This window comes from Triticum aestivum, chromosome 6B, assembly GCF_018294505.1.
Source record: "Triticum aestivum cultivar Chinese Spring chromosome 6B, IWGSC CS RefSeq v2.1, whole genome shotgun sequence".
In the NCBI taxonomy this organism is placed as follows: domain Eukaryota; kingdom Viridiplantae; phylum Streptophyta; class Magnoliopsida; order Poales; family Poaceae; genus Triticum; species Triticum aestivum.
The window spans coordinates 590829249-590843869 of NC_057810.1; the positions used below are offsets into that span (position 1 = coordinate 590829249).

The 14621-nt window shown below is 49.5% G+C and overlaps 2 protein-coding genes across 3 annotated transcripts; both read left to right on the forward strand.

The window, feature by feature from the left end:
* Window positions 1–3451: 3451 nt before the first annotated feature.
* LOC123139436 (uncharacterized) lies at window positions 3452–4109 on the forward strand. The gene is made up of 2 exons (XM_044559241.1): window positions 3452–4003; window positions 4095–4109. The coding sequence occupies exons 1-2, from the start codon at window positions 3452–3454 to the stop codon at window positions 4107–4109; spliced, it is 567 nt and encodes a 188-aa protein (XP_044415176.1).
* Window positions 4110–4606: 497 nt separating this feature from the next.
* Window positions 4607–14044, forward strand: LOC123138193 (probable beta-D-xylosidase 7). Of its 2 annotated transcripts, none has more exons than XM_044558118.1 (6): window positions 4607–5084; window positions 10893–11192; window positions 11383–11552; window positions 11706–11803; window positions 12449–13213; window positions 13309–14044. In XM_044558118.1, the coding sequence occupies exons 1-6, from the start codon at window positions 4683–4685 to the stop codon at window positions 13896–13898; spliced, it is 2325 nt and encodes a 774-aa protein (XP_044414053.1). In that variant the 5' UTR covers window positions 4607–4682; the 3' UTR covers window positions 13899–14044. The 2 variants fall into 2 exon arrangements, with proteins under 2 accessions (XP_044414053.1, XP_044414054.1); XM_044558119.1 differs by lacking the exon at window positions 4607–5084 and adding an exon at window positions 10093–10543.
* The last annotated feature ends 577 nt before the right edge of the window (window positions 14045–14621 follow it).

Genomic DNA, 14621 nt, shown 5'->3' on the forward strand with positions numbered 1-14621 from the left:
ATCCCTAGCCGCATTGGTTGAACAAGTGCTTGCGACAGTCAACGCACAAGAAGGAGCACTCACCCCCGGGGATGAACTCGATGGCGGGAGCACGTCACAGAGCTATTAGCGGATCATCTTAATCCTCAGTGGTGTTCATTCGGCCTTCATGGTGCATCTCCTAGCGATATATATTTTTAAATGACTGAGATTTATACATATATACTCCCTTTCTAAAGATCAGCTAAACTAAAAATAGTAAAAGCGAAAACATATGACAAGCTTAGGTAAAGCATGAACATGTGTGCGGATAGGATCAATCGAGTAGTAACATTAACTACTTGCATGTATAGTATCATCTTAAGAAATGTACACATACACATATTACTTATTAGTAAGTAGTAACTATTAGATAATACCCAACGCGTTTGGCTGAAATTTAATATACTTTCATGATAACTGGTTATTTCACCATGATATTTGGAAGAATGATATGAAAACTAAAACTAAGAACATGTATAATTTCTTGTATTTAATTGGTGATGAGGTGGGTCTTTTTTTCATGCATGTTTGCATATTGAGGCGTATCTTTTGCATGCATGTCTGTACGATGAGATGTCATATACCCATGCTGAACATGTTTGCATATTAAGGCGTATCTTTTGCATGCATGTCTGTACGATGAGATGTCATATACCCATGTTGAATATGTTTGCATATTGAGGCGTATCTTTTCCATGCATGTTTGTATGATGAGATGTCTTATATGCATGTTAAGAAAAATATGTTTATGTTGTAGATACAAAAGATTACTAAGATTAAATACTCCCTCCATTCCTAAGTATATGTACTTTTAGAGATTTCAATTTGGACTATACACAAAGCAAAATGAGTGAATCTACATTCTAAAATATGATATATATATATATATATATATATATATATATATATACACACACACACACACATGTCGTCTATTCTACAATCGATGATAGAATAATATTCTGCAATAATCTCGTACTGCCCGGAATAAAGATCTGGTACTGCTTCTGCATAACACAACCGTACTTCTTTTTCGTAAATTCGGTACTGCTCTTTTGTACTTGCGTAGTAATTCACTAATAGATTCTAAACCATTAATCGGAATTGCGCAAATGATATACCGTTGGAAAGCTACAAAATATTCTCAACTTTTTTATATTGTAACTTGCTTCACTTTTTTTAATTTTTTATTACGAATTTTCAAAAAACAGAAATCATCACAAGCTGAACGAAAAGTGTTTTGACCAAAATTCTTTAACCACTTATCGGAATATAGCAAATGATATACCATTGAAAAGCTACTGAAATTTACAAAAATTTTCATGTTTTAAGTTTTTTCAAATTTTGCACAGTTTTGGAATAGTTTTGAAAATACTAAAAATCTGTTTTTATTAGAAGAAGATCATGGATCATTTTTGGATATTGAAATGATGCAGATGATATGGCGTTGGAAAGGTAGTGAAATTCCCATCTTTTTCGTGTATTTTTTTTTAAATTTTACATATTTTTTTGAGCAGTTTTGAAAATACCGAGATTCATTCAAAATAGATGAACAATAATTATATACTAATTTTTTAACCACTTCTCAGAATAGCGCAAATGATATACCGTTGGAAAGCTACTGAAATTTACAAAGGTTTTTTGATTTTTTTTCAAATTATGCATAGCTTTGAAACAGTTTTGAAAATACTAAATTTTAGATCTATTAAAATATGATCATTGATGTTTTTTGGACCTCGAAATGATGCAAATGGTATGACATTGGAAAGGTATTGAAATTTAGCAAATTTTTGTGTTTTAACATTTTTCTAATTCTTCATGGTTTTTGAACAATATTCAAAATACCAAGATTTTTCTTGTTACAAGGAAACATAGTATTGTACTTCTGTGGAATATGAGTTTCTTACTGTCGGACAATAAAGAAGTTTCTATACTTCTCAAAGTGATTAAATTGTACTGCCCCTAATTTTTTTCCAGAGAACTCAAATTCCCTCCACGTGTACCCTTGTACTTCTGTGGAATATGAGTTTCTTACTGCCCGATAATAATAGTAATAATAATAATTATACTCCTCGAAATGAATAAATTGTACTGCTCGGGTTTATTTCAAAAGAACACAATTTTTCCTCGTACTTCTGTGGAATACGAGTTTCGTACTGCTCTGCAATAATTTTTTTTGTATTACTCAAAATGATTAAATTGTATTGCTCGTAAATTATTTTATATAAGTCAGTTTCCTTCGACATGTATCTTGTACTTCTTGGGAATATCAGTTTCGTACTTCTTGATCTTATAGGGTTTGTACTTCTCAATTACACAATTTTTATTAAGGCTACTTTTGCATTTTTATCTGCACTGCTGCTTCTCTTCACTACAGAGAACCTTTTTGTACTTCCCTAAGCTTGCTAATTCCACAGCTCCAAGTAGCAGCTGCAAAAGATGAGTACCAAATTAGCATAAAGGACACCCTGTACTGCTACTTCAAACTACTCGGTACTTCTCTCAGTGTAACTATGGTACTGCCTCCCTAGCAAGAATAATTCTCAGCAGGTACTTCCTCGCTCGCATGTTGTACTGCTCTATACTTCTACCTAAATATTGTATGTACTTCCCGTTACTGCTACCTTTGTACTTTCCGTAATTCTCCACTCAGGAGGTCAAAATTTCATTCAATCTCCTCGCCGCCCGCCGGAGTAAAAAGAATGCCACAGAATGCCACGATGAAGAGAAATACATTTTACCCTCGCACCTCTCGCTGGAGAAGGAGCTCGTGCTTGTGCTCAACGTTGGAACCCGGAATAACCCCGCACCCGTAGAATACGAGTTTGGTACTGCTCCGCAATAATTTTATTTTTGTACTCAAAATGATTAAATTGTATTGCTCGTAAATTATTTCACATAAGTCAGTTTCCTTCGACATGTATCTTGTACTTCTTGGGAATATCAGTTTCGTACTTCTTGATCTTATAGGGTTTGTACTTCTCAATTACACAATTTTTATTAAGGCTAGATTTGCATTTTTATCTGCACTGCTGCTTCTCTTCACTACAGAGAACCTTTTTTTGCACTTTTCTAAGCTTGCTAATTCCACAGCTCCAAGTAGCAGCTGCAAAAGATGAGTACCAAATTAGCATAAAGGACACCCTGTACTGCTACTTCAAACTACTCGGTACTTCTCTCAGTGTAACTATGGTACTGCCTCCCTAGCAGGAATAATTCCCAGCAGGTACTTCCTCGCTCGCATGCTGTACTGCTTTGTACTTCTACCTAAATATTGTATGTACTTCTCATTACTGCTACCTTTGTACTTCCCGTCGAACACCTCGATGGTAGGGATACACAGGCTACTACTAGTCTATTTCGCTGCTGCTCGAGCTAATCCGCTACGCCGGGGCGCGCCTCCGCCCGGCGCCCCGTACCGCCACCATCCATGGAGATCTCCCTGGACGCGCTGTTGGGCGTGCAGCGGCACGGACAGGACCTGGCCTACCGCCTCGTGCATGGCGTCTCGGGGCTGCTGCTCCAACTCCACGTGCAGACGCCGCCGCTCAAGCTCCTCCCCTTCGACATCGAGCTCCCCGCTGCCCCCTTCGCAGTCAGCGTCGACCTCCCGGCCGTGGCCGTCGTGTCCTTCGTGGAGATCGGCGGCCTGCTCGGGCAGGCCGGGCCCGACCTCGGCGGCGCCGTGCAGCATCTGTCGCGGCAGCTTCCCGCGCCGTTCCGCGCGCGGCGCCGGAAGTGGGAAGGAGGCGCCGCGACGCCGACGCCCGCGGCGGCGGTGGACGAGGGGGAAGCGGGGCTCGCCGCAGAAAGGGCTGCCGAGGGTGGGGTAGCCTTGGAGGGTGTCGGGGAAGGAGGCTCCCTTGAGGAGGTGGCTGCGGCCACTGGGAGTGCCGCTGCCGCCAGTGCGGCCGGGGTCGGGGCCGAGGGTGCTTGGTCGGGGGATCTGTTTTCGGGATCCGGGCAGGTGTTGCCTGGTCGGGTCGGTCTCCGATTCAAAACTACCTTATATAGGGGCTTGCCTATTGTAGAATATTCACATGATACTAGTATATAATACTACCTTCATATAGGGAATACTATCATAAAGTACTCCCTCTGTCCCAAAATATAAGAACGTTTTTCATACTACACTAGTATGAAAAACGCTCTTATATTTTGGGACGGAAGGAGTAGTATCTTAGATGATCGTACTTATTGTCATGCATGACACAAAGTAGTATAGCATTTAACATGATACGGTAACTACCTATGTTACTTTAACCCTCTTTTTTTTCTTTAATTGTGTATCACATAAGCATGTTTGATAGTCCCAAGTGCATGTTACCGGTTATGTTACCCTCGCTATGGCCAGCCTAAGACTACCCACAGTAGGAGTAATATATGTGATAACATGATACATATCTAGATAAAATAGATTATGTGACAAACAATTAATGAAGAAAGAGAGGCTTGAAGAAAGAGTATTTAGGAACGAGGGAGGTACTCCTACAAGCGAAGGCAACCACACTTCACTCCCGTGAACCCGTAGTGCATGTGCCATGTGCGCCGCGCCATTCGCTTCATATATACCCCGATACAGCCAAGCCAGCCAGCCAGCCAGCCCGCCTCACTAGCGCAAGTGAGTGACACTTGTGACAGTTTGCACGCGCGCTAGAGCCATGGGACGTCGCACTCACGTCGTCCTAGCCGCCGCGGCGCCAGCGCTGCTGCTCGTCGTCCTCCAGCTGCACGTGGCCGTGGCCGCCGACCCGCCCTTCTCCTGCGGCGCGCCGTCGAGCGCGGCGTTCTGCGACCGTAGGCTGCCGATCGAGCAGCGGGCGGGGGACCTGGTGTCGAAGCTCACTCTCGAGGAGAAGATCTCGCAGCTCGGCGACGAGTCCCCGGCCGTGGAGCGGCTGGGCGTGCCGGCGTACAAGTGGTGGTCGGAGGCGCTGCACGGCGTCGCCAATGCCGGCCGCGGTGTCCACCTGGACGGCCCGCTCCGCGCCGCCACCAGCTTCCCGCAGGTCATCCTTACCGCCGCGTCCTTCAACCCGCACCTCTGGTACCGCATCGGCCAGGTACGTACACACGCTCGTCCAGTTCTTACTGCTTCATTTTTACCTCGTCACTCTGCTTTTGTGGTTCATTTACGACCGAGAGCACTCTCGGCCATTCATTAGAATGTGTAGAGGGGCTTAACGTTCAAAGGATTTGACACCATCAGGAAAACAAAGGAACATGGCGGTAACAATGCCGATGATCAAAGAACACGAGTGTGGTTTTCTGCAAAAAAAGAGAACTACTTTTGGGCCTATTTTTTTTTCTTGATGGTACTTTTGGGCCTAGTTTTTGTTCATAGGGCCATGGGAATTAAGTATTTCGTGTAATGGGGCACGAGGTTGCCCGCAAACCGGTAAACTATCACCAACCGGGCATGTCACTTTTTTGATTTTTGAGCACCTTCCTACCAACTGGTACGAACGTGGTAGGTGCATGCAGCTTTTGAGTTTTGTCAAAACTCGAAAGTGTGTGATCTGTAATTCCATTGATGTCCTTGCACTGAACTTTTTTTTTTTGCGGGGTGTCCTTGCACTGAACTTCTAGAAGGAGGAATACCACAATGCACACAAACAGAACAAGTGGGAATGGTTGACAACCTCATATGATTGGTATATCGTAAAAAGACCGAGACACTCATACTTGGACCGAGATTCCACACCGCGAGATACAAAACATCCCCTGCCTCCACATCACATAGTTGAAGAGGATGTTAGAATTAAACTGTTGGCAAAGGTGGACGGGAAGATATTACTCCCTCCATTTCAAAATAAGTGTCTCAACTTTATATTAACAAAGTTGTACTAAGCTTAAAACACTTATTTTAAGATGGAGGGAGTATTTGTTAATCAGGTTCGTCGCTCCTACATCCATGGAGCATGATCATCATGACCATCGCGCCACGGCTGGATCCAGTCACCCCTACCAGGGACGTCTAGATTGTTTCATGATCTAGCTTGCCAGTTTCTTTTGGCTGCTCCATTGTGTCTTTATATGTTAGGCATGAGGGATATTTACACGTGTTTGATTCAAACCCCTAATCATCCACATATGCAAGTCTAATCATAGGTTAATACACACATTCAACACCAATTCCAACTTATGGATGCATCTCCTCCCGTGTCGCTCCCGCGGCGTCCCGGGAGCAAACCCTAGCCGCCGCCACTAGTCACATCCCGCACATCCCCCTCCTCGCCGCCGTCGGCAGGCGTCGCCGGGCGAAGCCCGCGCGGCGTCGGCGGCGGCGGGGCCTTCTGGTCGGTCTCGGGCGTGGGAAAGGGCAGTGCGGGGCGCTCCACCTAGGCAGAGGCGAGGGCTCGCGCGGCGTCACGGGTCGATGACGACGGAGGAAGGTGGGTGGCGGGCCTGCCGTTTCGCTAGCGCTCGTGCTGGTGCGCGGCGGTTCCCCTCTCGATTGGTGGCTCTGCAGCTTGGGGCCGCTCGATCTGCTCGGGTCCATCTCGTCCAGATCTGACTTCCTCGAGGTCCGGCGGGTTGGCTCACCCAGCGGTGGCCTTGGCTATGGCTTGGCAGATGCCTAGAGGGTTGGCGGCGGGGTCTGGTGGTCTTCGGCGGGTTAAGGAGGCGAGAGGATGACGGGGTAGTGCTCTGCTGCAGCCGCCACGCCATGGTGAAGTCGGGTGGTGGTCAAGCACGGCTGGTCGCTGCGGGTGACTCCTCTGGATTTGGATCCGGTGGGTCAGTTGGCAGGGCTGCTTGCGACCGTGCTATGGAGGTGGAGGTAGGAGGAGGTGGGGGAGATGTGGTCGCCGGTGTTGGTTTTGGGCTCTGTCTCTGGCTGGCGTCTGCGGTGGGTGCAGAACTAGGATTCCTTTGCCTCCGGTGGTGCCTTCCTGTACGTGGAGTCAACGACGCACGGCTCAGGGTCTTGCGCAGGTGGAGGTTGGTGGCGGTTGTGGTGATGGCATTGGTGCAGCGGCTTGGATCGATCCACCCTTCCGTCGTTGGTGCTCGAGGTGAGCAGTTGCGGCTATGGAGGGAGGGCTCCTTCTAGACCTGGTGAGGACGCTTGCCGCGGTCAGGAAGGGGATGGTGAGGTCTCACGCTCATGGGCTTGCTGGACTATACAGCCAGCATGGTGCGGGGAGGACCGGGATGCGAAGTCTCAGGCGAAAGCCTAGTGCCGACCTCATCGACAGCGATGATGGTGACGCCTTTGGGCGTCGCTTCTCTTCTTGAAGTCATCATCGTGGAGCTTCTGTAGCCCATTCTCTGGTGTGCTCCGGGCGAAAGCCTTAGATTCTTTTCTGAATCGGACGACGATGCCATCTTTGATGTCATTTTTCCTCTTGGGGATGTTGTCTTGGAGCCATGTTTCGCGGCTGGTCCTTGATGTCTCGGTTGGAGCGTGGCTGGTTTGTTGGAGTGTATGGTGGTGGCGGTGGAAGTGATATGTGTGGCGGTCATTGCCTTGGTCATCTTGGTGCTGCTGGCTGACCACTCTGGGGGCTCGTGGCGGCGGTGAGGTCTCGGAGTTCGGTGCCCTTCGATGACGCTTGAGATTTGGTTGCCTCAAGTGCTCATGCTCTCTCTATTTGTGATGGTGGCTGTGGTGTGGCCTAGAGGAGGTGTAGGGCTGTCTCGGTGGAACATTGCCCTTCGGCACTGTCTGTGGCTTTCTCTGTCGCGACGTGCCTCGGCAATGGGATGCCCTTCGACGGTGGTTGCGACTTCCTAGCTTCAAGGTGCAGAGAGATTGCAGGGCAGGTGGTGACTTCTTATCTACGTCTTCTCGATTGCGGATCTCCTTTCGATTGATCCAACAAAGCTAGCTCTCGCTCTTCTCGGTCTGCCTGGTGGTGATGGGTGCTAAGTTTTTGGTGTTGATTGCTCGTTGTAGCTCACTTCTTGTTCTCCTTCTGTTGTTCTTTGTTCTTCTTGTGTGTGTTGTAGGTCGCTTCTTGTTCTTCTTCTGTTGCCCCTTTTCTTCTTCTGTGTGTTGTAGCTCCTTGTTCCTCTGTTGTACCCACTCTGCTGTCTCTCAGTGTTAGGTCGGGTGCTACCTGTTGTATCCACCTTGTTGTATCTCAGTCTTATATATAATGAAAATGGTTCAGGCCGGCGTAAGCCCGCCGTAGCACCGTCAAAAAAAAAATCCAACTTATGTGCTGGTGGTGGTCATGCCCCGTGGTCACAATTGGCGCATACCAAGGAGCACTCACCACCCGGGTCTGTCTTGTCGGTTCAAGAACAACCACAAAAATGTTACCCATACCACCTCACCTGAATCTTTGTGGTGCATCACCAAACGGTGTACATTTTTATATCATGAGAAGTTCTAAAGAATTTGAAGGATTTGACACAAACAGGCACGAGCATAAAATATACGACATGTTGCATGCACGTGCATAGGATCGAGTTCCGACCACCTCATGTGGTCAATTTCCAGTGGTTGGTTGTGACCGCTCCTCTGGTCGTGTCACTACATGTCCGTCCTATGTTATTAAGCTCGCGGTCATTGCCACTACTTGTTGATGATGTCCCGTCCCTAACGAAAATTTGTACCGTTCCGTGTGATGGTGTGTGTGTGTGGTGGTGGGGGGGGGGGGGGGGGGGGGGGGGGGGGGGGGGGAGGCACTCTTGTGTCGGTGGCTTCCTTCTCCGCTCCAATGGAAGGCCACATTTTCTACATAAAAGCGTCGCCTGATCGCCTTCATGTAGATTATTTGCACCATGATTCAATATGTAACCTCACTCCATACCAGTTGTTAAATTTTATGTGATTAGATCGTTCCAGAAAGTAGATATAGACGATATTTGTTGATGAGGTTCGACGGTCACGCTACATCCCTAGGGCATGACTATTTGTGCTTCTCACCATGTAAATCGAAACTGTATAGACCGACGACAAGCCCGTAGAGATTATCAGACATATCTCAACCATTGCGTTGTGGCTGGTTCGGCCATCCCTACCACGGCGACCATTTCGTTCACTTTGTGATCTTGTTTCTTGTAACAACTTCTTCGAGTCTATTTTGGCTCATCCGTTTTACACGTGCTCGACTCAAAAACATAACTCTCCTCATACTCCAATCGTAAAGGCAGCCCTATACACACATTCGACACCAACTCCATAAGATGTGCTCACGGCGGTCATGCCCAAGATCACCATCGACGCGCAAGAAGGAGCACTCGCCACATTGTCGGTGCCCGAACTGTTACAAAAAATGCTACCTAGACACATGTCACCTGAACCTTTGTGGTAAATCTCAGGACGTTCTACATTTTTAAACGACCGAGATTTCTAAAGGTTTTTATTTAGCGATAAAGATTTCAAGATATTTGGGGCACTTAAAATGTAAAAAAACATATTTTTATTGCATATTCAGAAATATTTAACAATTAATAACTATTTCCTCCGTTCGGAATTACTTGTCACAAAAATGGATGTATCTACAATTAAAATGCATCTAGATACATTCATTTCTTAGACGAGTAATTCCGAACGGAGGGAGTAACATGAAATTCCAGTGTCAACAAAGAAATTAACTTCCTGGCTCCTGCATGGAGCCGCTGTACATGTAGATAAAAGTGGAAACAAAATACCAGTACTAATTAATTAGCAATCTCATAACTTTGCGTGTGTTTAATGACATTATAATTTATTTCCTCTTCCGTAGAAGTGTAGACCTACACATTTTTATTGAGCGAAACACGCATCTTTGACAGATCTCCGAAGAGGTAATAATAAGACTTCGAATTTTTTTATGAGCATATTAAAAGGGCTCAAAAATATTTGACACACATGCAGTCACCCAAATCTTAGTGGTGCATCTCCTGGCGGTGTACACTTCAAAATGACTAAGATTTCAAAATATTTCTGTTACTTTCAAGTATTTTCATTAAGGTTTTGCAAGATTTGACGCAGCTAAGAATAGTAAAAAAAAATGTAGTATCATGTCGTCCTAAGAACTGAACAATTGGCTCCACCCCTACATCTACGTGCCCATGCTCCCCTGTGTCGCGCCGCGCCGCGCCCTCTGCTTCATATATAGCGCCCCTCGCCCCCGGCCATAGCCAAGCCAGCCAGCCAGCCCGCCTCACCCTGCGCATTAGAGCCATGGGACGCCGAACACACGCCGTGCCGGCGGCCGCGGCGGCAGCGCTGCTGCTCGCCTTCCTCCATCTTCACGTGGCCGCGGCCGCCGACCCGCCCTTCTCCTGCGGCGCGGCCTCGGCCGCGCCGTACTGCGACCGGAAGCTGCCGATCGAGCAGCGGGCGGCGGACCTGGTGTCGAAGCTGTCGCTGGAGGAGAAGATCTCGCAGCTGGGCGACGAGTCGCCGGCGGTGGCCCGGCTGGGCGTGCCGGCGTACAAGTGGTGGTCGGAGGCGCTGCACGGGGTGGCGTGGAGCAAGGGCATGCACCTGGACGGCCCGCTCCGCGCCGCCACCAGCTTCCCGCAGGTCATCCTCACCGCCGCGTCCTTCAACCCGCACCTCTGGTACCGCATCGGCCAGGTACACACGAGCGCCGCCGTCTATTACCTCGTCACTCTGCTTTTGAGATCGTGTGCCGTTCATTCGCACCGTTCGACAACGATGCCGATGATCAAAGACCACGACTCCGGCAGCGTGCTTTTAGGCCTAATTTACGTTCACAAGCCATGGGAATTGAGTGCCCGACTAGTCCGCAAATCGGCCGGTAAACCATCACCAACCGGGTCTGATCTTTTGAACACCTACGTACTTGTAGCACGAACTTGGTGGGTGCATGCATGCTGCTTTTGAACTGAACTCAACGTACCAAGTTGGCAAGAACAGAGCGCGTTCTAAACTGAACTGAACTGAACTTGACGGGCCTTGGCAGGTGATCGGCACGGAGGCGCGGGGCGTGTACAACAACGGGCAGGCGGAGGGGCTGACCTTCTGGGCGCCCAACATCAACGTGTTCCGTGACCCGCGGTGGGGGCGGGGCCAGGAGACCCCCGGCGAGGACCCGACGATGACGGGCAAGTACGCGGCCGTGTTCGTCCGCGGCGTGCAGGGCTACGGCATGTCCGGCGCCATCAACTCCTCCGACCTGGAGGCCTCCGCCTGCTGCAAGCACTTCACCGCCTACGACCTCGAGAACTGGAAGGGCGTCACCCGCTTCGCCTTCGACGCGAAGGTATACATGATGCCAAACTTTCGAATTATATCCGCCGCTCGTCCGGACGCCATTGATGATGGCATGGCAGCTTCATATCCATATCCATATCCTACTGTCTCTCGGTCGGTCGCCGATCGTCGGGTTCTCCTTTTCGGAAGTCTGAATTGACGATCGTGCATGCGATGCCAAAAACTCGCTTGTTGGTCAGGTGACGGAGCAGGACCTGGCGGACACGTACAACCCGCCGTTCAAGAGCTGCGTGGAGGACGGCGGCGCCAGCGGCATCATGTGCTCCTACAACCGCGTCAATGGCGTGCCCACCTGCGCCGACCACAACCTCCTCTCCAAGACCGCCAGAGGCGATTGGAGCTTCAACGGGTAAGTGATATCTTTTCAGTAAAACAAGTGCCACGACAGAGGCAAAATTAAGCAGGACCTGTTACTTCAGAAAAGACCAGCCTTAGAAAGCAGGCTCACCGCCTTACGATTGCTTACTGACTGACGCTTGCAAGTTTCATCTCTATTGACCAGATACATCACTTCGGACTGCGACGCCGTGGCCATCATCCACGACGTCCAGGGATATGCCAAGGCGCCAGAGGATGCGGTGGCAGATGTACTCAAGGCCGGTACGAGTTTTCAGTTCAAATGACGATTGCTAGACACAGTAGTTGTCACACGACCTGCTACAGTTTATCAAAGATGAGTAGGACATCATAATAACTTCATAAAAAAAGGTCATCATAATAACCGGAACTAAAAGCATGATTCTCGGACAAGATAATAAGGCAAATGCATAGAGTTTAGGGTAGCTCACTAACTATAGTAAGAAGTTGGTTTTATGGAGTAGCTTTCTGTTTCTTTGGAAAAAAAGAGAGTAGCTTTCTGTTGATTTGTAGAGTAGCTTTCTGTTTTGTGGAGTAGCCTTTTGTGGCGTATGCTAATTTGGGTACGAATCTACCGGGAATAATTCATGGCACTGAACAACATGATATCATCAAATATCCAGATGCCTTGCCAAACAAAAAATAAGACCAATACCTCAGCATGCAAGTATTTATGCCAGCTGTGTTACTGTTACTAGAAGGCACGAGGGATCAAATCAACAGTGACTCACAGTGCAACAAGGTCTAAAATGGCCAGATCAATAATGCAGCAGCACAGACTACTCCAGCAAAGGAAACTAAAATATAAACTACTGGATTACTACTTTGTAAAACAAATCTACTGAGGTCGTTTTTTAAAAACCATTTTGTAACCTGAAAACATTCAAGGTATGGACGTGAACTGCGGCGGCTACATCCAGACGCACGGCGTGTCGGCGTACCAGCAGGGCAAGATCACGGGGGAGGACATCGACCGGGCGCTCCGCAACCTCTTCGCCATCAGGATGAGGCTGGGCCTCTTCAACGGCAACCCAAAGTACAACCGGTACGGCAACATCGGCGCCGACCAGGTGTGCAAGAAGGAGCACCAGGACCTGGCCCTGCAGGCGGCGCAGGACGGCATCGTCCTGCTCAAGAACGACGCCGGCGCGCTGCCCCTCTCCAAGTCCAAGGTCTCCTCCGTCGCCGTCATCGGGCCCAATGGCAACAACGCGTCGCTGCTGCTCGGCAACTACTTCGGCCCGCCCTGCATCTCCGTCACGCCGTTCCAGGCGCTGCAGGGGTACGTCAAGGACGCGACGTTCGTCCAGGGGTGCAACGCCGCTGTCTGCAACGTGTCGAACATCGGCGAGGCGGTGCACGCGGCCAGCGGGGCGGACTACGTCGTGCTGTTCATGGGGCTGGATCAGAACCAGGAGAGGGAGGAGGTGGATAGGCTGGAGCTGGGGCTCCCCGGGATGCAGGAGAGCCTTGTCAACAAGGTTGCCGACGCGGCGAAGAAGCCGGTGATCTTGGTGCTGCTTTGCGGTGGCCCAGTGGACGTGACGTTCGCCAAGAACAATCCTAAGATCGGCGCCATTGTCTGGGCTGGTTACCCTGGCCAGGCTGGTGGCATTGCCATTGCCCAGGTCCTCTTCGGCGAGCACAACCCCGGTGAGATTTTGTCTCACACTTTCACTCCATTCTGAGCAATTCATGGCCGTTTCCCTAAGTTGTAGTACTAACTGTTGGACATGACCGATCATCAGGCGGGAGGCTGCCGGTGACATGGTACCCGAAGGAGTTCACGGCGGTGCCGATGACAGACATGCGGATGCGCGCCGACCCGTCGACGGGCTACCCGGGGCGCACCTACAGGTTCTACAAGGGCAAGACCGTGTACAACTTCGGCTACGGCCTGAGCTACTCCAAGTACTCCCACCGCTTCGCGTCCAAGGGCACGAAGCCGCCGTCCATGAGGGGCATCGAGGGCCTGAAGGCGACGGCGTCGGCGGCGGGCACGGTGAGCTACGACGTGGACGAGATGGGCGCGGAGGCGTGCGACAGGCTCCGGTTCCCGGCGGTGGTGAGGGTGCAGAACCACGGGCCCATGGACGGCAGGCACCCGGTGCTGCTGTTCCTGCGGTGGCCGAACGCGACGGACGGGCGGCCCGCGAGCCAGCTCATCGGGTTCCAGAGCGTGCACCTGAGGGCGGACGAGGCCGCGCACGTGGAGTTCGAGGTGAGCCCCTGCAAGCACTTCAGCAGGGCGGCGGAGGACGGGCGCAAGGTGATCGACCAGGGGTCGCACTTCGTCAAGGTGGGCGACGACGAGTTCGAGTTGAGCTTCATGGCCTGAGCCGGCCGGGGTTGGATCGAACACGATAAACCTGCTGGCTGCTGCTTCAGCAGAGGAGGATTTCGATCATATATATCCATAAGTGTAATCACCTAACTTATCTGAACGAGAGATGGTAAATTAAAAGCGAGATCATCCTTTTTTCACATTGTATGTGTGGCAATGCCAATGAGGCAATGTACGGGTAATAACAAATACTAACAAGCATGGCAACTGAGACATGTGCTGCAAGCTTGCGGTCGAGAGCGTAGAGCGAACGAGCGAAAGGTACAAACGAAGCTATTTCTAGAGACAACAGAAATCGGGCCTTTTTACCAGAACTTGGAAACTTAATCCGCTTTTCTCCCCCAATCATCTGATTTGACGGCGACAAGTGGAGGCGTGCAAGCGAGAGTATAGAAATCTTGACACGTTGTGGCGGCGGACGGACAGGACGCGGGGCAGATGGATGACGAGGCGCCACAGCGACAACGAGCCGTGCGATGTGATTGGCAAGGAGGAGGGGCGGCGCACCGCCATGGTTGTTCTGTGGATCGAACTCATAACAGACACGTCCACAAGGGGGAAAAGGCCCGCCAGCCGCCCACGAGGAGGAGCTCTCCTCCATGCAATGTTCATTTCACGAATTCAAAATTTCGTTTCGTGGTATTTAAAAAAGAGTCATGAATACAAATAATCTTTGTGAGTTCATTCTCGAATTGAAAAAAAGTTCACGGATTTGAA